Source organism: Poromitra crassiceps (assembly GCF_964638095.1).
Source record: "Poromitra crassiceps genome assembly, chromosome: 19".
Taxonomy (NCBI): Eukaryota; Metazoa; Chordata; class Actinopteri; order Beryciformes; family Melamphaidae; genus Poromitra; species Poromitra crassiceps.
The window spans coordinates 5,090,996-5,110,995 of NC_139646.1; the positions used below are offsets into that span (position 1 = coordinate 5,090,996).

Sequence of the window (20,000 nt, forward strand, 5' to 3'; positions counted from 1 at the left end):
GCTGTACTAGTATACCACAAGTTCACAATCATAGCAGTTCCAACTCTCTCCATTCTCTGCTTTGACCAAATATAAACAAGTGTGCTTGTGCTTCTGAGGTGCTCGTGGAGGTTATACATGATTGGACTGAGAGAACCATGTGAGAGACCAGGGGCCGGTTGCACCAAGTGGTCTTAACTATGCCTGGTCGTAACTCCTACGTCGGTCTTAGTTAAGACCAGTCTTTAGAGTGGATTTACGCCTGTTGCACCAACACAGCTTACGTCTGGTCTTAACTATGCTGGTCGTAGCAATGCGCGTCCATGTGAATTGCCAGGGAATGCACCCTGATTGGATGATGTTGCAAAAAATGTGCCTCGCGACCTGCTTGGAGCACTGTGCCACTACGCTCTCTCAGCCACTACTGTAAAACACCCTCCCTCCTCTCACCCTCCCTCGCTCCGGGGGGAAAATGGCGGCGATTGAGCCAGAAAGACAGTCTGAATGAAATTGAATGTAACGTTCCCAATTCTATGCATTAAATTCTAAAGAATTAACGGCAACATTTTGGAAGGCTAAGCCACACAACTAGCTCGTTGTAATCTAACATCATGCTTCAAAAGATGGAGAACTGGCTGTGTTACGACGATGAGGGTAAGGACCCAAAACGGTCTCCGCTGATAAGACACGGAGATCTCTGTTACAGGCAGGCGCTACGCCTCCTGACCAGGCGTAGGAGTTACGCCTGGTCGTAGTGAAAAGAAGGCTTAAGCCGTCTTGGTGCAACCGGCGTAGCTGTTAGGTCGTAAAGTTACGACCAACTTAGCTTAAGACCAGTGTAAGACCAGTTGGTGCAACCGGCCCCAGATGTACTTAAACTCCACATGTTCACACCAAATTGCTGTGGTAGCACAGTGTAGTTGTAACTGCTGTGGTAGCACAGTGTTGTTGTAACTGCTGTGGTAGCACAGTGTAGTTGTAACTGTTGATGTGAAAATCACAGTGTTACTTCCTGGTTCCTGGTACAGCGCACCCGTCTCCAGTTAGTTGATGCTTGTTTGACTTTTACTGTACTACCCGGCGTACCAGTGCACACTGTGTTTCCCTTCTGCAGGGCACTGGGGCTCTGTGCCACCTAAACAGTGCATAGTGCATACCATAATGACCCTAAGCAGTGCACATAGTAAATAAACAAATAAAAGAATGAACAAACACAAACACAAACAAAGACATAAACAAACAAACATATAAAGACACTGCTCCAGGACACCTGCCATCGGTCATCATGTGATGGAGCACTGCTGTTAAAGTACATGCTCCCAAGACAACAGTGACTCATAATACACGTGCACAGTAAAAGAGGAATTGAGAGATTGTCTGTGGTTAGCTGCTCTATATTTGATACATCATATCTATTGTCAGCAGCGATGTCTAGACTGTTGTTAGTAGTGGAGTTGTGTTGTGTCACAGTGAGGCAGTCAAACAAAATTTCCTGAACATAACAGGAATGCCAGTGCCAGTAAGAACAATTATTAGCTAAGTAAAGAATGTGACATTTCACAATTGTGTTTCTGTGAACTTAAAGCAATGTTCATTTTAACACGGGGTTCATTTGACACTAAATATTCCTTAAAGTCAGTGTTCTGTTCTTTGTGACTGTGTCATATAAAGTACAAAGACGAGTAGTACCTTTTCATGTACGTTCACTCAGGAGGATGTCACACTTGCCAATAGACCGTTGGCAGAAGATCATTAGCCCATAATCAAATCCCTCAAATCAAGGCCAGTCATGTAACAGAAAGCCTGACTCACAGTTCCTCATGTATTCAAAACATGTTATTAGACGAGCTATTTGGAATCGCTCCAATGCCTCTGGCTCTTGCGCAATATTTGCTTATTCTATACCCAGTGCAACATTTGTATGTTATTTGTGCCGTCGCTAATATTTGTGTTGGATTGTTTGCTAGCACTGTACAGTCTTAAAGCGCTCCAGATGTCTTCTGGTGGTTAGAACGGCTCGTGCTCCTTGCTGTATTTCCTGTGACTTGTCGCTCTGGCATGTGTGTATGTTCAGAGGCGTTCATTCCCTCGTTGGCATATGCCGGAATATCCACACACACACACGCACACACACACACTAGGGATGGGCATCGAATTTCGAATTTTCGAATAATCGTTGTTATTATCAAGGTCGACTTTTATTATTGAAATTCGAAATTCGTTTTTTGAAAAAAAAAAAAAACATTTTTTTTTTTTGAACTGTTGCAATGAAATGTTGCATTGTCTCCCCTGATTCTAAGAATAGTCGAATCGCTTGGTTTGAGCAAGTAAAACAATTTTTATAAGCAACCTCTCCCTCTTCATGGGATTTCATCCGCCATTCATTTTTCCATAAACCTTGCTTAAAATGCTTATAAAAATTGTTTGACTTGCTCAAACCAAGCGATTCGACTATACTTAGAATCAGGGGAGACAATGCAACATTTCACTCACAAAAAAAAAAAAAAGATTTTTAATTTTTTTTACATTTTATTTTTATTTTCGAATTTCGATTAAAAGTCGACTTTGGCCAGCGAATTTCGAATAGTGTTTTTGCTAGAAATGCCCATCCCTAACACACACACACATCCACACACAGCCTCTGCACTCTGTTGTCACTGCTAGCAAGTAGTAGTCGTGAACATGTGCGTGTGTGTGGGTTTGTGTGTACTATGCGCACGTGCATTTCTGAGCGTGTGCGCACTGATTGTTTTCCATACTTGCACATCCTGTCCATGACATCAACATTCTGTTGTGTTGATGGTAAAATATGCAGGTGACGCACACAATAAAAGGGAAGTTACATTGGCATATACTGCCACTAGTAAATCATTACTGTAAGTACCAATACTTTAAAGGGAATGTCAATACAAAAAGCTATTAAAGGGATGTACTATAATATGCAAATTATATTATTTGTCTTCAGATTTCACATAAATCTACTTGTTCGTAACTCATTTTCATATTATACTGTAGGCTTACTGTTGATATTGTTCATTTTTGACGTTTCAAAGCGTTTTCACATTATTTTTGTACAAAGAAATTGCAACCAAAATTAATAAATGGACGTATTTAAATGTCCCTATTTCTCTTTGTTGTTGTTTTTTGTTTTGTCTGGTTATGTCTGCCTGCCTGCCTGCCTGCTGCTGTGTGCTTTGCATGATTGTCTGTCGGCTCCAAATGCAAATCTCAACAATAGGCCTCAAACTGAGTGCAAACACTCTGTATCCCAGGAGTAAATATGTATTTTATAGGTCTTTTCCTATTAACAGTTTCCGTCTTTTGCTAGTTTGGACATGACTAACCTGTTTTCTCTCGTTTCTTCTTCACTCCCTTTTACTTTCTGTTGCACCTAATCCCCTTCCCTCTTTCTCGCTATCCTTTCTTTTTCCTTCTGTCCATTCCTTACCTCATCCCCCCCCCCCCCTGGCTTGTACTTTTCTGTCTCCCCACCCCACCCCAATCTGTAGAACTATAAGTCTCGTAAAGCTGAGCTGGAAGAGAAACCCAACGGAAGACCTCTCATGCTGGAAGACACGGACAACCAGGCCTCTTCGGAAAGCTGAAATGAACCTGAACTAAGATAAACTTTCAACACACACTGAAGATATTCATACATACATACATACAGTACACACACTTGGCACTGAAACCCACTGATCTGTGTATGGACAATGCCTTATAGACCAGTTTTTCCACAACTACAGTAAGACCATTCTGACAGGGAAAAAAACTGGTTGCTGTTTTTGGTTTTTTTAAATCCCATTGGATTTTTATTTAATTGTTTCTAACTGATAAACTGATTTTTATACAGGAATTTGTTACCCTTATGATCCTCCAACCTATGAACAGTATGTATGTATCATAGATATAATTGAATTCAGTCAGATGACCACAAAGGCCCCTGAAGCTCACAGAGGAAACCCTGTGTCCATTCCCTAGCTAGCCAAGTCTTAACTAAGCAGAATATTCTTCCTGGGCTTATTTTTAAAAAGCATTTAAGTAGCTCTGCAAATCTTAGATGTTTACTAAGATCGTTCTATTATCTATTGAAAGTTGAAACCCAAAACAATATTCCATATTCTATTAATAATAATCATAATGGGCATAATCCAGTTTCCGTCCCAATGCAATGCCACTAAAAAGCACTGCTATAGGTAACCAACTCATAAGTAGCTGAGCCAAAATGGTAGTTGTCATGCTGTAAGCTGATCCCTCATAAATATCTGATTATTTACTGTTTTTGTTTGTTTTTAAGACTGTATGCTAATCTTATGTAAATGTTTTACATTATGGGAATTGTTAATATGTTTGATACACAAGATTCCGTACAGTTATATGTGATATAAAGCTTTATTGATGATCATTATGACAGTTGACATTATGTATTTAGAGAACTTTTGCAGATGTGACATTGCAGACATCTCCTGTAATACAACATATTCTTCATTAAAGATGAACAGTCAAATCAAATAATATTTTATATTGACTTTATATCCAAAAATGAAATTAATTTTTTGGGGGGATATCATTTCAATGTAAAATTTAATTATTTGATTTTTACATTGAGATTATATTAAAAAAAATTAAATGCCATTGAAAAAAATTACATGTCATTTCTTAAGCGATAGTTTTTCAGCAGGAGACCGACGTTTTATTGATATTGATTCAAAACAAAAGGGAAAATATTTTTTTAATGTTCACCTGTGATAATTGGATGTGCTGATTGATGCTCGTGTGCAGCACATGTTGAGTAAAAGTGACGTCCATGTATTTATATGAAGGAAGGTTTGTCTGTGTCCGTGCACGCCAACTGACATTAAACTTTGAATACTTGAGTAGCCGGTCTATCTGACTTGTTTGAAAAGCTGTCTTTTGAGGGCACTTGGTGCAGGGCCATGCAGGGAATGAATTGGAGACCATATAGGGAGTAGAGACTCTCACACTGACTGTGCTTAAAGTCAGTGGTTCTCAAAGTGGGGTCTGGGAACCCCCCAGGGGTCCTTGGGGAGGTTCCAGGGGGTCCCCAGTAAAAGGGGGATAACCTATTTTCACTAAAATACCATAAGTAACACGATGACAGAATGTATGACTGTTTTGGTCATGGGTTTCTTACACGTAATGTAATAAAACATCTAAAAGCAAAAATTGTATGAGATGGGGGAACCCTGGGACAAAATCTTACTAAATGGGGGTCCGTGGTCCAATTTGTGTCATTTTAGGGGTCCTTGACGTGAAAAAGTTTGAGAAGCACCGCTTTAAGTGGCAGAGTTCAGAGAGCAAGAGAGAACCTCTGGTTGGGAGGTGAGCTCTTTGTGGTGTTCCCTAAAGACAATCTCCACTTTATCTGCTCTCCTATGCCTCCTCCATTCCTCTCCTTTCTTCCTAGTGACAGAGTCTGTATCGACACGGGCTCCTTCTTAGGTTTGCCAAGAGAGAGCCCTTTGATCAATATCGACTGCTTCTTCTTCTTCTGTGAACGCTCCTCCTTCCTCAGGTGATCCAGGCTCAATTTACCCAGTGATAGAATGCTCATCTTCTTGTGTTTCTTATTGGGCAGCGCCCCCTTCAGTCTGCCCCAGGCCTTACTCACACGTGAAGCTTCTTTCTTCCGTCTCCCAAAGAACGTCTTCTTGGAGGAGGAACTGCCCATGGCACATTAACCTGCAGGAAAAACAGGTATTAACCCAAAAACTCACATTCCTTTGGAGGACAGTTTACAGGTGTGGTATATTATCGCATTCTGATTCCCCCGGAACCTCAGGAACAAGATGAGCCGGCACCAAAATTTGGTTGGGATGATTGAAGTTTGTAATATAAAAAGAATTTATTATGAAACTTGCTGAGGTACAATACAAAAATAAATGAAAGCCAATAGCTACGAAAATGACCTCTTAAAAATATAATTGGAGTAAGAAATTCTCCATTGAAAATGAGCCACACCCAAATCTCATCTCCCAGTCTGCATCCAGTTATCTGACAAATGATCTTGAGTGAGACTGGTCTCCAATGCCCCAGTGTCTGTTTTATAACAATCAGAGATTTCCTGCTTTAGGGTGTTTTTTCCCACACACACACACACAAACGAAAGTTCATCTATAGTTAAACCTCAAAAAGCATAATGCGTCGCAGGAGTTCGACCAAAGTTCCTTTGTGGTTAAACCATACCTCGCTTCATGTAGGGTCCTCCATCTATCGACCCCACTTTCCCCCGAAAAAGAGCGAGGACAGGAAGTCTCATTTGCACGTGCACAGGATGCCTGTGCAGGTCTGTGCAGTCCTGCAGCCTGCAAAAACACATGCTTCTACTTCTCTATTGGGCTTATTCATAAGGTCATTCTAGGCTATTTATCTCCAGTATACTTAATAATAGAGGAGACAAAATTGTTGCAATTTCCAACAATATAAAGATTCCTTGGGATGCTCACAATAAAAGGCCACTCTAAAATGTGCAGTTTTATCTTGGAAAAAAAGAGAGTGGGCACTGAACTATGGATCTCACATGATTACGGCTGCAGATATGCACTTTTGAAGACCAGTATCTGGTGGTAAAACTGCACATTTTGGAGTGGCATTTTATTGCTGTCTAGCATGTTGATATGCCACACCTGTCAAGTGGATGGATTATCTTGTGCTCACTAACACGGATTTCAACCAGTTTGGTGAACAAAATTTGACAGAAGTAAGCCTTTTGTTTGTTGTTAGATCTTCAATGAATTCATGAAAAATGGGAGCAAAAACAAACATGTTGGGTTCATATTTTTTGCTCAGTATATAAATTTATTTTGAAAATATAATTTCACTTCCATCTGCTGGGAAGGGTGACGTATTTCTTTCCAATTAATCTGGAATGATGAAAATATGTTTTCCCCAAAGATTCCATAAGCAATCACACCAAACTAGGAGTTGAATGTATATGGCTACCAGGATCAGAAGGAGAATACTGGAGCACTCAGGTCGTCTTTAGATGGTTTATTATAAGGTGCAGATCAAACACTGACGTTTCGACACTTGGTCTTCTTCAGAGCCATCTAAAGACGACCCGAGTGCTCCAGTGTTCTCCTTCTGATGCTACTGTGGTTCCTCAACTGTTGAGCACCAGTCTCCGTCTTCCTAACTGTGGTTTAGCGCATGAACTTTCTCTAAGTATGGCTACCAGGATCTCCATTAGCATTGGGTTAAAACATACCTTTATTCCTGCATCGTCAATCACATTTCTCGTAAAAATCCAAAATGACTATAGAAAAATACAGCCAACGCACACGCACACACACACACAAACCTATAGATATACCATTAGAAATGCCAGAGAACTACATAATGATCCTGTTCTTACCTTTATCTTATGGTGGGTATGTATGTCGTGTAGATCTGGTTACCCTGTGCTCTTCTGTCACACATATAAGCTACTACAGCTGAATCAGGATTTCTAACCTACACCCACTCAGTTACCAGCAAAGAAAAGATAAGAACAAACAAGAACAAACAGGTTTTGCAACATTCTTAGTGGTTGACACTGTGGATGACACTGCTGAACCCTGCCCGTTCTCAAACACCACAGACTGCCAATGACCATGGATGGAAACCTGGCTGTATGTAGGGCAGCCTTTTTCAAATAAATGCATTCTTGACCTCCACTGAGCTGCAGCCCCTTTTCTTTGCATCTGTTTTTGTGGTTTGGTGGTAACTTTTGTGTAGCAAATTTGTGCTGTACAGTTTGTACAGGAGTTCAATGGCTTGGCACTAGGCTCGAGACGATAAATAAAGATTATAAATGATATTCTGAGCCTGTGTTGGACTTTGTGATCTGCCAAATGAATGCAGTTAGCCTGTGGAATATTAGTACTGTATAATAATAATGAATACAAAGTAGGGGAGTAGCAAAGTGCTTATTACAGCCACACTAGAGGGCACTGTCGAGAGATGCATGCATGCCTATTCAGGCACCATCGGGCGAGAAGGCAATACTATCGGAAAACACACTCCCACTCGTGCCAATGAGCAATTCAGAGTCTCTAATCCATTTCTTGCGTGTTTTTAGACTTGCACAACTGCAGCTTGTTGTGCTGCGCATAGTCATTGATATTTCCACCACAAAACCTGTGAGGATTTGCACATGAGCAAGAGGACTGCCCATGCAAGGAAATGGCTTTGAGGAGACAGAGGGTTAAAGGTTAATAAATGTTTGTCAAAATGTCCAACAAACTATGGGAAATATATTCAACCCACGACTTTATGATTTCTGATTACGTTCAAATTAATTCAATATGATAAAATGTTACACTCTTGCTGGGATCACTTTGTAACGCTAGTCGTTACTTCACATTAATGGCCAAAACCATTTAAACCTTTTCACTTCTAAAGGAGACAGCCTTCTGCGTGGTCATTTTTATTTACCCAGGGAAAGTCAACTGAACACACATCCTATTTACTACAGTGCCAATATACAACCACAACCTTCTGCTGTATTGAAGGCTGGGGTGAAGTGCCTTGCTCAAGGGCACCTCGGCATGGAGGAAGGGAAGACTGCTACTCATTTTGTAATTTTGTTTTTCCCACCCCGGCCTTTATGGAGATCCAAATCGGTGGTAATTCTGTCAATGGCCTATAGGCTAAAACAGTGAATCTGTTGATCCCCAATGGCATTTAACAACTGCCAAGGTCGTTATCACTCCTGTATTCTCTTGGTCTACCAGTGGTTCTTAAAGAGGGGTACGGGGACCCCCAGGGGTCCTTGAGGGTGTTCCAGGGGCTCCCCAGCAAAAAAGGTCATAATTTATTTTCACTAGAATTCCAACCATAAGTAACAGACTATTTTGGTCATGGGTTTCATACACTTTCTGTAACAAAACATCTAAAAGTGTGGCGGCCCTCCCACTCTCCTGGCCCTGTCTCGCAGGAGTCTGGTGTTGTGGTCTGATTGGGTGCACCTGGTTACGGTGTAGCCTAGAAGACCTTCAGACCGTTCAGTCTCTCTACCTCCTCACCTATGCACCTTTTGTTCTGTCCATTTGTTAAGTTTGTGTTGTCTAAATTATTGTTTTAACTTTTAATTTGGTGTATGACTCCCCTTGTTACTTCCTTGAGTCGGGTTGTAACATATGAGGGGAGCAGAACCTCCTTGGAGGGGAGTCATACACCAAAGTAAGTTAAAACAATAAATTATTCACTAAAACGAATGGAAAATAACTAGACAACACAAACTATTAAACAAAAGAACAGAATAAAAGGTGCGTGAGGAGGGACGGAGGGACTCGGGAGAGGGACTGAATGGTCTGAAGGTTTTCTGAAGCCCAAGTGCACTGGGCCCCGGACGGTGCACCCAATCAACCTAATGACCCCAACACCAGGCTCCTGCAAGATGGGTCAGGAGAGTGGGTCACAAACAATGAAATCGTATCAAATAGGGGTCTCTTGGTCTAAATTGTGTCAGTTTAGTATGGGGCCTTGACGTGAAAAGGCTTGAGAACCACTGCTCTATACTGCTACCTCCAAGTGCAGTGACAGAGTCAATGACATCATTAACAATTCCACTGATGAATTGGAATTGGAAATGGAATTTGAAAACATCTGGAGGAAACAACTGGAATTGAACTGGATTTTTGGGACGGTTTGGTTTGTTTGTTTTCTTACCACAGATTACAAGTAGTGTGTGTAATGTAATGCAATGTAATGTAATGATGTAATTAGATCTGAGCTCTCTGGGGTTTTCAACTGGTAGTCTGCGGCCCCCTGGTGGCCCGTGAAGGCATTGCAGGTGGTCCCTGACCATGCATGCAATAATGTATTTCCATGTAATCTCATCCAAAATGTCATAGTATTGAATGTATTTGATCTGTCCTTTTATTTGATTCAGAATGTTTGATTTAGAAATTTAGCAAGTCAAGACAAACTCTCTCAAAAGTGGAATGTCATGTCATTCAACTCCAACTCTGTTTCCTTAGCTGGGTGACATTTCAATCCAACTCCAGCTAACGTTATTGAATTGAAATTTACGTTGTGCATTCTCAATTCAATTCATGGGTGGGCATTGGCCCCAACTCTGCCGAGTAGGCTCTATTTATTCTGTGATGATGCCCCCGGTGGCCGAGATGTGACGTTCACGGGGGCGGGGATGTGGAGAAGAAGGCGTGTCATTAATAACTACTGCTGTGGCCTACTTTATTATTGTACGTTATTGTTTTGGATTCAGTTGATGTCAGATCGTCTGTTTCCATTGTCACTCTTTGTTTCTGAACTTGTAGTTGTGACGCACGACACGCATTTGTTGTTCAGCATGTCACCACTGCGCCGCTGAGTCCTCCTCCCCATCCTCCTCCTCCCCATTCTCCTCCTCCTCCTCCTCCTCTCTCCTCCATCAGCATCATCATCACATACTACCCGGCGCGGCGGCGGTGCGGTGGTGGTGTCTCCTCCGTGTCCTTCTCGCACGGAACAGCTCGGCCATGGTGGACGCGAGCGCGATCAAGAAGACGTTCACGGTGCCGGAGATTAAACCGCTGGACCAGTACGACTTCAACCGAGCCAAGATCTGCGCCAGCGTCCGGTGGCTGCTGGCGAAATCCTACGGCTCTGCAGGTACACACTTCAGCCGGGGATGCTTTCATCAGACGACGCGCTGCTGTGCTGTGCTGGGGTGGGGTGGGGCACTTCATCATTGATCATGCTGTATGGAACTGAGTTGAATCGGCGTTTTGTTGTTTGGGGTTGAGGGAAACCTCCGCCGGCCTCCAGGCAGCATCCATCCTTCACAGCCGCTGCCCTGCTGCCCTACATAGCTCGCGTAGCCCCCTCCCTCCCTCCCTCACGTACCGGTGCAGGTTAACACTGTATTAGCATATTCCTAAAGCAATTAGCAAGCAATTAGCTAGGCTACATGAATATGAGTAGTAGTGTCAGGGAGTCGAGGGAGAGAGCATTTCCTCATAATAGTGCATGTCGCAGGGAAGGAACTGGAAGGCTGTCATCGTTGCATTGCAACAAAGCGTTTTGTCAGGTGGGGCTATATGGGCCTGTAGTGGGTTTACCACCATAAAGCATAAAGCTGACCAGGCACAATTTGTAAAGGCAACTTAACAGTAAATAGGCGAATATAATTTGAGAAACAGTGAGACTTTTTGCTAAGACCAAGACGGCCTAGTTAGTACATTATGTGGACCGGCTGTAAATGGACCAATAGCGCGCATAATATGTGTGTTAGTGTTACGCACGCTGTGATATAGCCAACGCATGGCATAGACAGACAGTAGACAATGGCGTTCTCAGTGCTTCACAGGTAGCCTACTTCATAATACATTTTCAACATAATATAGGACACAAAAATAACATACAATGAATGTAGCCCTATGCGCGCATGGAAATTAATCCGCAATGTGTTTTTGTTGGCCAAAATATATCCTAATGATCTGGATAATGGATTAAAGATGTTTGTTGTCAGAGTGATTTAAAAACGTTTTCCACTGTCCAAATACACTTTGAATAAATGTGCATGTTTTTCAGTACAGCCGACACGTTTTGATTTATAGCCCTATATGCTCACAGGGATATTGATCAGATCATCAGGCTCTAACAGAATGATGTAATCACTGTAGTAAACTATTAATCTCCATGTAACTGGCCTTGTTTGTTTTGAAGTGATAGCGTTGGACAGAGAGTCTTGTTGTTACATATTATCTATACCAGGATGGAAAAAAGAGATGAGCTGACGACATCTCACCAGGGGTTTCCATTGTTATCTGTCAGCTGGGTTCCTCAGAGATATTTAATGTATAAAGTCCGGATGCAAATAGCAATAATGTCACACAGGGGTTTGTGCTATAGCTACGCTCCAACTGAAGCTAACGGATATTATTTGACCTGACACGACCAAAGGATGACTCACTGCAAACATAGTCTAGCAAAAAAGAGGAAAGAGTCAGTGATGTGTACAAACACACACACATGCCTACGCCTACACTGTGATCAGGTGACCTGACAGAGCTGGATTCTTTAATTAGGTGATTGCCCTAATTATCTAATGATGTGATGTCATCAGTGATGATGTCATCAGTGATGTCATCCTTCCTGGCTGCGGATAAGTTCAATGATGATGTCTTCAGTGATGATGTCATCAGTGATGTCATAGTGGCATAGCGGCCGAGCTGCATTTGTGACGCGCAGTGGGTGAGCTGCAGGGCGGGTGAGGTCGCGAGCCCGCGCAGCGGGCGAGCCTAGGAATTGAGTGCGTGTAGGGTGCGAGATTGCTAGTAGTATAGAATGTCACCACTCACCAGTGATGTCACTCGAGCACTCAATGGTGATGTCATCAGAGATGATGTCACCAGATGATGTCATCATTGCTCAAGTGACATCACATGATTCCGTAATTAGGGCAATCATTATGTCATTAGGGCAATTCATCTGCCCTAATTACCTAATTAAAAAAATCTGGCTCTCTTTGGTCACCTGCAGGGGTGCTCTTTACACTTCCTGAAAGATTCAGCCCGATCACATGCACGTAAAATGGCATAGCTGTGGCCGAACACAATTCTGCTCACTCACTCCCACTCAGCACCTGATTATACACATCAAACCCACTCAAATAAAGCCACATGGCACCAAGCTGCGACACTCCGGCCGTGTTTTCTGCTGTGCTGTTTTAGCTCCACTGGCCTGTTTCTGTGTGTGTGCACCATTAGGTTAGTATTATGCTAAATGGGTTAGCCGCTCCCTCCCTCCCTGCTCTGCAGTCCACTCAGTCCCACAGCCTCTGCTTTGACTGGGACAGAATGGCCACTCTCCTCTTCTACCGTTCCCATAGTGACGGCCGTGCTGCTGAGTGGGAAAGGTTTAACCCCGTACAGTGGACCACTTAATAACTCTAACTGTGAGTGATGATGAGTGTCTGTCACACTGGAAATTTCACTCGTTTTTCTCTCAAATGCTACACACTGCGTCCCTACTGTTCCCCTCCTCAGTGTTGGCTGGATTTGAGCACTGCAGAGAAAAGGAGGTGTTTAGATATGGAGAGAGGGGCGAGGAGGGGAAGGAGGGGTTGCATAAGAAAGCCGAGTCTTGAGTCTTCAGCGTATGGACCGATAGGGACTAAAGGAGTCTGAGTCTTCAGCGTATGGACCGATAGGGACTAAAGGAGTCTGAGACTTCAGCGTATGGACCGATAGGGACTAAAGGAGTCTGAGTCTTCAGCGTATGGACCGATAGGGACTAAAGGAGTCTGAGACTTCAGCGTATGGACCGATAGGGACTAAAGGAGTCTGAGACTTCAGCGTATGGACCGATAGGGACTAAAGGAGTCTGAGACTTCAGCGTATGGACCGATAGGGACTAAAGGAGTCTGAGACTTCAGCGTATGGACCGATAGGGACTAAAGGAGTCTGAGACTTCAGCGTATGGACCGATAGGGACTAAAGGAGTCTGAGACTTCAGCGTATGGACCGATAGGGACTAAAGGAGTCTTGAGACTTCAGCGTATGGACCGATAGGGACTAAAGGAGTCTGAGTCTTCAGCGTATGGACCGATAGGGACTAAAGGAGTCTGAGACTTCAGCGTGTGGACCGATAGGGACTAAAAGAGTCTGAGTCTTCAGCGTATGGACCGATAGGGACTAAAGGAGTCTGAGACTTCAGCGTATGGACCGATAGGGACTAAAGGAGTCTGAGACTTCAGCGTATGGACCGATAGGGACTAAAGGAGTCTGAGTCTTCAGCGTATGGACCGATAGGGACTAAAGGAGTCTGAGACTTCAGCGTATGGACCGATAGGGACTAAAGGAGTCTGAGTCTTCAGGGTATGGACCGATAGGGACTAAAGGAGTCTGAGACTTCAGCGTGTAGGGAGTAAAGGAGTCTGAGTCTTCAGCGTATGGACCGATAGGGACTAAAGGAGTCTGAGTCTTCAGCATATGGACCGATAGGGACTAAAGGAGTCTGAGACTTCAGCGTATGGACCGATAGGGACTAAAGGAGTCTGAGTCTTCAGCGTATGGACCGATAGGGACTGAAGGAGTCTGAGTCTTCAGCGTATGGACCGATAGGAACTAAAGGAGTCTGAGACTTCAGTGTATGGACCGACAGGGACTAAAGGAGTCTGAGTCTTCAGCGTATGGACCGATAGGGACTAAAGGAGTCTGAGACTTCAGCGTATGGACCGATAGGGACTAAAGGAGTCTGAGTCTTCAGCGTATGGACCGATAGGGACTAAAGGAGTCTGAGACTTCAGCGTATGGACCGATAGGGACTAAAGGAGTCTGAGTCTTCAGCGTATGGACCGATAGGGACTAAAGGAGTCTGAGTCTTCAGCGTGTGGACCGATAGGGACTAAAGGAGTCTGAGACTTCAGCATATGGATTGACCGATAGGGACTAAAGGAGTCCGAGTCTTCAGCATATGGACCGATAGGGACTAAAGGAGTCTGAGACTTCAGCGTATGGACCGATAGGGACTAAAGGAGTCTGAGTCTTCAGCGTATCGACCGATAGGGACTAAAGGAGTCTGAGTCTTCAGCATATGGACCGATAGGGACTAAAGGAATGGGTGGGAAAGTAAAGAGAGGGAGTAGAGATAGGAGCAGAGGCTGCAGAGAAAATGGAGGGAAGTGGACGACTGTTCCCCCTCGTCCCCTGTGGAGAGTCCACTCCAATCTCCACGATTACCCTGATCCATCCACAGACTGCCCAGTTGGACTATTGGAATATGGGTCAGCTAGGGAAGCTGTGTGTGTGTGTGTGTGTGTGTGTGTGTGTGTGTGTGTGTGTGTGTGTGTGTGTGTGTGTGTGTGTGTGTGTGTGTGTGTGTGTGTGTGTGTGTGTGTGTGTGTGTGTGTGTGTGTGTGTGTGTGTGTGCGCGCGCGCGCGCGTGCGTCTGTGTGTGTGTGTGTGTGTGTGTGTGTGTGTGTGTGTGTGTGTGTCATATAGAGTATCCATGGTGTGTGTTGTATGTAATAGGTCACACTTGTCTGGATAAGCCAGTGGAGCTGCCCATGCAGATGATGACATTATCTCTGGGAGGGACTTCTCCTCCTCACTCCCCCTGCAGAAGTTGTCACTTTATTGTCACCTAATTGCCTTTTTGGAGAAACTTGCCCAGCAGTTTACTTTACGGTAGTTTCCCCTGTTCTCTCTCCCAGAACAGAACAGAACATAGCGCTGTCATCTCTTTGCCACGGGCCTCTGTGACCCGTGTGGCCTCTTCCACGTCGTGGGACAGTGCTTTCATAAAGAACGTCTCTACTCTACAGCTGGACAGTCTGTCTCGCCTTGCTTAAAGGGATACACCACTTTTTTGGAAGTTTATCTCATTTGCCACATCCCCCCCACATAACCAAGATACACCATGCCTTACCGGCACAATTTTTTTACCTTTATTTATACTCACTGAGAGCAATGCTCTCTTTTCCAGGAGCGCCCTGTTCACATTCACACACACATTCATACCTGGAAGCTGACCAGTACAACCACAGTCTGATCTGCTGGCCACTGATCAGCTCCACTGGAGCGGTTGGGGGTTAAGGGCCTTGCTCAAGGGCACCTCAGTGGTGGTAATGAGGGAGGGACAAGCGCTGCGGACTTTAGGGAAGCGGACTCCCTTTTGTTTGTCCCCACTCTCCTTCTTGTGTCCCTTATATCTGTTCAAGAAGACTCAGTCAGCTGCTGTCACCCACTGAAAGTTCCTAAACACGGTGCGTCTCTCCTCTCTACACATTGAAAAACCTCTCTCTGTCTCATCATGTCTCTCTCCTCCCCGTTCAGAGAATGTTCCGGTGGAGCTGCGTGAGCCGCTCTACAAGGACCAGTATGAACAGGAGCACCTGAAGCCGGCCGTGTCCAAGCTGCTGCTCTCCCCGGAGCTGTACTGCCGGGCCCAGGCCCTGTTAGCCCAGACCCGGGGGGTCTCCCAGCCCGCGCCGCAGGGGTCCCCCGCCGACACCTCCGCCCTGCTGCAGCTCCTCACTAAGAGGGGCTTCACCCCCAAGGACCAGGATGCAGACGTCACCGAGGAGGATCTCAGCCACAGCCCCGTCAAGACGGTGTGTGTGTGTGTGTGTGTGTGTGTGTGTGTGCACGCGTGCGTGCGTGTGTGTGTGCGTGCGCGCGTGTGTGTTGTCCTCTATTGTTCTTTTTGAGAACAATTTGTTTTTCCCCTCCTGTGATTGGTGCAGAAGGCCCACCTGGCCCTGATTGACGCGCTGATGTCACTGGCTGCCAAAGAGACAGTTGGCCGCGTGAAGATGGCTGTGGAGGCGGAGCAGATGGGCGCCGGGGCGCCCTGGGAGAACGCTCTGCTCTTCTGGGTCAACAGGGTGAGAGAGATGCATCTGAGACACTGTCATTCTCAAACCTTCATCATTTCAACATCCATGAATGCTGGGTAGTGCTGTCATGGAAAGCTGCCGTTTTGGTTAACTGTGGTTGTGTTATACTGTGCTGCATACAGCTGAACCAGAAGTTGAGAGAAAGCACAGAAGAAGAAGAACAGCCTCCCAAATCTCAGTCTTGTACAGACCTGCTGCCTGCTCAGGAAACGGTGAAAAAAATGCACACACACACACACTCGCACACACACACACACACACACACACACACACACACACACACACACACACACACACACACACACACACACACACACACACACACACACACACACACACACACACACACACACACAGGCACATACACATTCATATAGGGCTGCAACTAACGATTATTTTCATTTTTGATTCATGTTGATTAGTCAGTTGGTCTATAAAGTGTCACAAAATGTTGAAAAATGTCGATAACTTTTTCCCCAAAGCCGAAGACAACGTCCTCAGATAATCAGTTTACTGTTCTTTCTTAAAAAAAATAGTCAAAACAATCGATTATGAAAACAATTGATGATTCATTTTCTGTCCATCGACTTAATTGATGAGTCGACCAATCGTTGCAGCTCTACACATGCATTATGCAAGGAAAATGACAGACTGTAATGCGGTGTTGCTAAAGCTTCTAACATCCACCTTGCTCTGCTTTTTGTCTACTTCCCCTGTTTTGTCCTCATGCCTTGCTTCTGCCTGGCAGTGTCCCTCCACCCGCTGGTACTGGAAACTAGTCCCAGTAAGTGTCCTCTCCTCCTGTCTCTCTGTCCCTGTTTGTCTCTTTTCTCTCTCTCTTCCTCTCTCTCTCTCTCTCTCTCTCTCTCTCTCTCTCTCTCTCTCTCTGTCTGTCTGTCTGCTATGGCTGACATTATTGTGCCTGCTGGAAATGCTATACATGCCTCTTCTCTTTCCCATTTCAGGTGTCTGAAGTGTGTATTTGTGATGGAAATGATAGATTATCCATACCATTATACTACTTACTATATGTTGTTAATATAATCTGTTCTCTCTCTGTCTGATGGTGGGAGCTCGCGTGGAATTTGCAAACTTGCTGTTCTGAGAGAGATAAGCTCAAACTGCTTTTGTTTGCTCAGACAATCACACATACTATCATTCCGAGTTGACTAGAGCTTCTGTCTCCTACAGGTTTTTTCATTGTCATCAGTTGATGAAAAACAAGTGTTATCAGTATTTGTGCTGCTGACCTTTCATGGCTCAACTGTTTTCTTCCATGAGACAGAAAGAAAATGATGAATCTTTGCCCGACACTCTTGATGTGAGGACATGGGCACATCGCTCGTGAGCAATAAAAGAACACAGATGGACATTTCACAAATGTCCGGCCTCTTATCATTGTTACAGAAGTGTCCACCACACCTAGGACAGGAGTACTACATCTTTCAGAAAATCTTGACCTTTTTGAACTGACCGATGACCAATCTATTATTACGTTCAGTCATCTGTGTCTCAGTTTCCTCTCAAAGTGCCCAGTCATCAGGGGTGAGGGGGAGAAGGAGATGGTGGAGAGGAGGGAGGGCATGGAGTGGTGAAGTGACTTGAGTAGAGTTTGTGATTCCAGTAGCTGAACTCCGCCCAGTGGCGCTGGAAGTACTTTTAGGTAGGGGGTGCTGTAAGGAAGGGACTCTCGGTGCTGCCCGCAAAGGCAGCGGCGACGAAAATTTGAAGTTTTTTGGACTTTCATTCTTCTTTCATTTAGAAGAATATTTAATTTTAAATTAACATTAGGATTATACTGTTGTGATGTCATTATTCAGTATCTTCTCCTTTTCTCACTCACTTTCATGTAAGCACCTGTTCTCCCTTTAGTCGTTTTACACTACAGCAGACAGCAACACAGGCATAAACACTGAACTTATTATTATTATTATGGAAAACCAGATTATGATGAAAATCAAACACTTTTGAAGAGAGAGCGTATGAAATAAGATTAGAGCTGGGAAGCACAAACTGTTTTTTAATGCATTTTGTTGGTGGTATAAACACAAGACAGCCAAATCCAACAATTTCAAAAATCCCATCTCTTGCCACCAGGGGGTGCTGCAGCACCCTCAGCACCCACCTTCCAGCTCCCTTGACTCCGCCCCTTTTTTGTGGCCCCTCCCCTCCCCCCCCTGGTGCTCTCCTCTTCCCCGAGCGGTGCTGGTGTGGGCGGCGGTTCCCGCGATGACCCGCCCCCTTGTCACTTACGCTTGTCTCCCTCTCTCTGCCCCGCCCCCATCCAGCATGCCATCGCTTTTTGTTTGAAGGAGTCGGGGAATAAGCCGCCAGTGGTAACGTATAACACGGCACTCTTCTCTCATCCCTCCTCCTTGTCTCACCGTAGCAACGTAACTTGACTGACAGACAAGACTGATGAATCGCCACACCTCTTCTCACGCTGTCAATCAAACCAGCAGAATGACTGACATACAGACTATGAACTAATTACCACTCCAACCCCGAGGTTGGATGGATCATATTACAACTCCTTTAGTTGTTAACACTGCTTATCCATCTTTATTTATATTTTGCTGCTTTTTCTTTGAGGTGTTACAAAGCCATGCTATGGGAGGCGGTATACAACTGGACATGACTCTTGTGATGTGGATTCGTTCCAGTATTGTGTTTGCTGACATACCCGGGCCTCCTGCAGCAAGGCTGCGTAACATCATCTGACATTAGTTATTAGTTTTTCATGCACTTAGACATGCAGCAGTTGATTTGTGTGGATGGGACTCTCTCAGGTGTCTTTTGGCTCTTGTGTGGCCATTGCTAAAGGGGGTTATAGCACCAGGCGGGGTGGGGGGGGGTTGATATCATTCACTTGCTTTCCCTTTTGGAAGTTTGTGTGCGACCGTGTAGTTTTTACAAGTGGTTGATTGCCGATTGGAGACTGCTGAGGCCCTGGTGCCTTCACTGCCTGTTTCTGCTGCATGGACACCAGAGGGCGCTCTTCCCCATTCCACCTCCACTCACATTTTTTTCCACCTGTGTTTTTGTATCTGCCGTTTTCACTGCAATGCCCTTTTTTTGTGCTGTGCTCAACATTCTGGTGCAGTGTGTGTGTGTGTGTGTGTGTGTGTGTGTGTGTGTGTGTGTGTGTGTGCGCGTGCGCGTGTGCGTGTGTGTGTGTGTTGAGGCATTGTTGGTCTTGTTTGTTGGTCTTGTGCTTGGTTTCTGTATACTCTCTTTGCAATGTGATTGGATGTTGGCTGGCTTCACAGTTTGAGTTGATGGTGGTGTCATTTCTTTTTCTAGCAGTATTGTCTGAAGGAGGGACAATCCTGACTCATTTGATCCTTCCTTTGGCACTTCTATGTCTGTAACAGCTCTCTCCACATTAAATGCATGTGTGTGCCTTTTTCCCTATTTTCATATCTGTAATGTTTTCCTCTCCTCCTCTCCCTCTGCTCTTCCCTTTTCCTGCTTCTCCATGCACACCTCTCTTCTTCTTTTTCTTCCTCTCTCTCCTCCTCCTCCTCCTCTTCCCTCTTTCTTCTTTAGATCCGCTATAGGAAGGATAAGGTGCCGTCTAAGCTGACTCCTACTTTTCCTCTGGTCTACGGGGTCAAAGATCTGTCTAATGGCTGTGCTATAGCTGCTGCATTGCACTACTACTGCCCCAGCT

The 20,000-nt window shown here is 44.6% G+C and overlaps 2 protein-coding genes across 4 annotated transcripts in view; both read left to right on the plus strand.

Annotated features, from left to right (window-relative positions):
- Positions 1-4,859, plus strand: part of lpar2b (lysophosphatidic acid receptor 2b) — a 24,074-nt gene extending 19,215 nt beyond the window's left edge. For all 3 annotated transcript variants that reach the window (XM_083655947.1, XM_083655946.1, XM_083655948.1), the window contains one exon: positions 3,489-4,859. In XM_083655947.1, the coding sequence (XP_083512073.1) occupies positions 3,489-3,584 (96 nt within the window). In that variant the 3' untranslated portion in view covers positions 3,585-4,859. The remainder of the gene's footprint in view (positions 1-3,488) is intronic.
- A 5,604-nt stretch (positions 4,860-10,463) lies between these two features.
- LOC310794048 (calmodulin-regulated spectrin-associated protein 3-like) overlaps positions 10,464-20,000 on the plus strand; it is a gene marked incomplete at both ends in the record, with an annotated part of 19,787 nt that continues 10,250 nt past the window's right edge. The window contains 7 exons of the mRNA XM_083655921.1: positions 10,464-10,596; positions 15,765-16,042; positions 16,175-16,315; positions 16,450-16,539; positions 17,076-17,111; positions 18,616-18,663; positions 19,877-20,000. The exon at positions 19,877-20,000 is cut by the window's right edge and continues 15 nt beyond it. Of these exons, the coding sequence (XP_083512047.1) occupies positions 10,464-10,596; positions 15,765-16,042; positions 16,175-16,315; positions 16,450-16,539; positions 17,076-17,111; positions 18,616-18,663; positions 19,877-20,000 (850 nt within the window). The remainder of the gene's footprint in view (positions 10,597-15,764; positions 16,043-16,174; positions 16,316-16,449; positions 16,540-17,075; positions 17,112-18,615; positions 18,664-19,876) is intronic.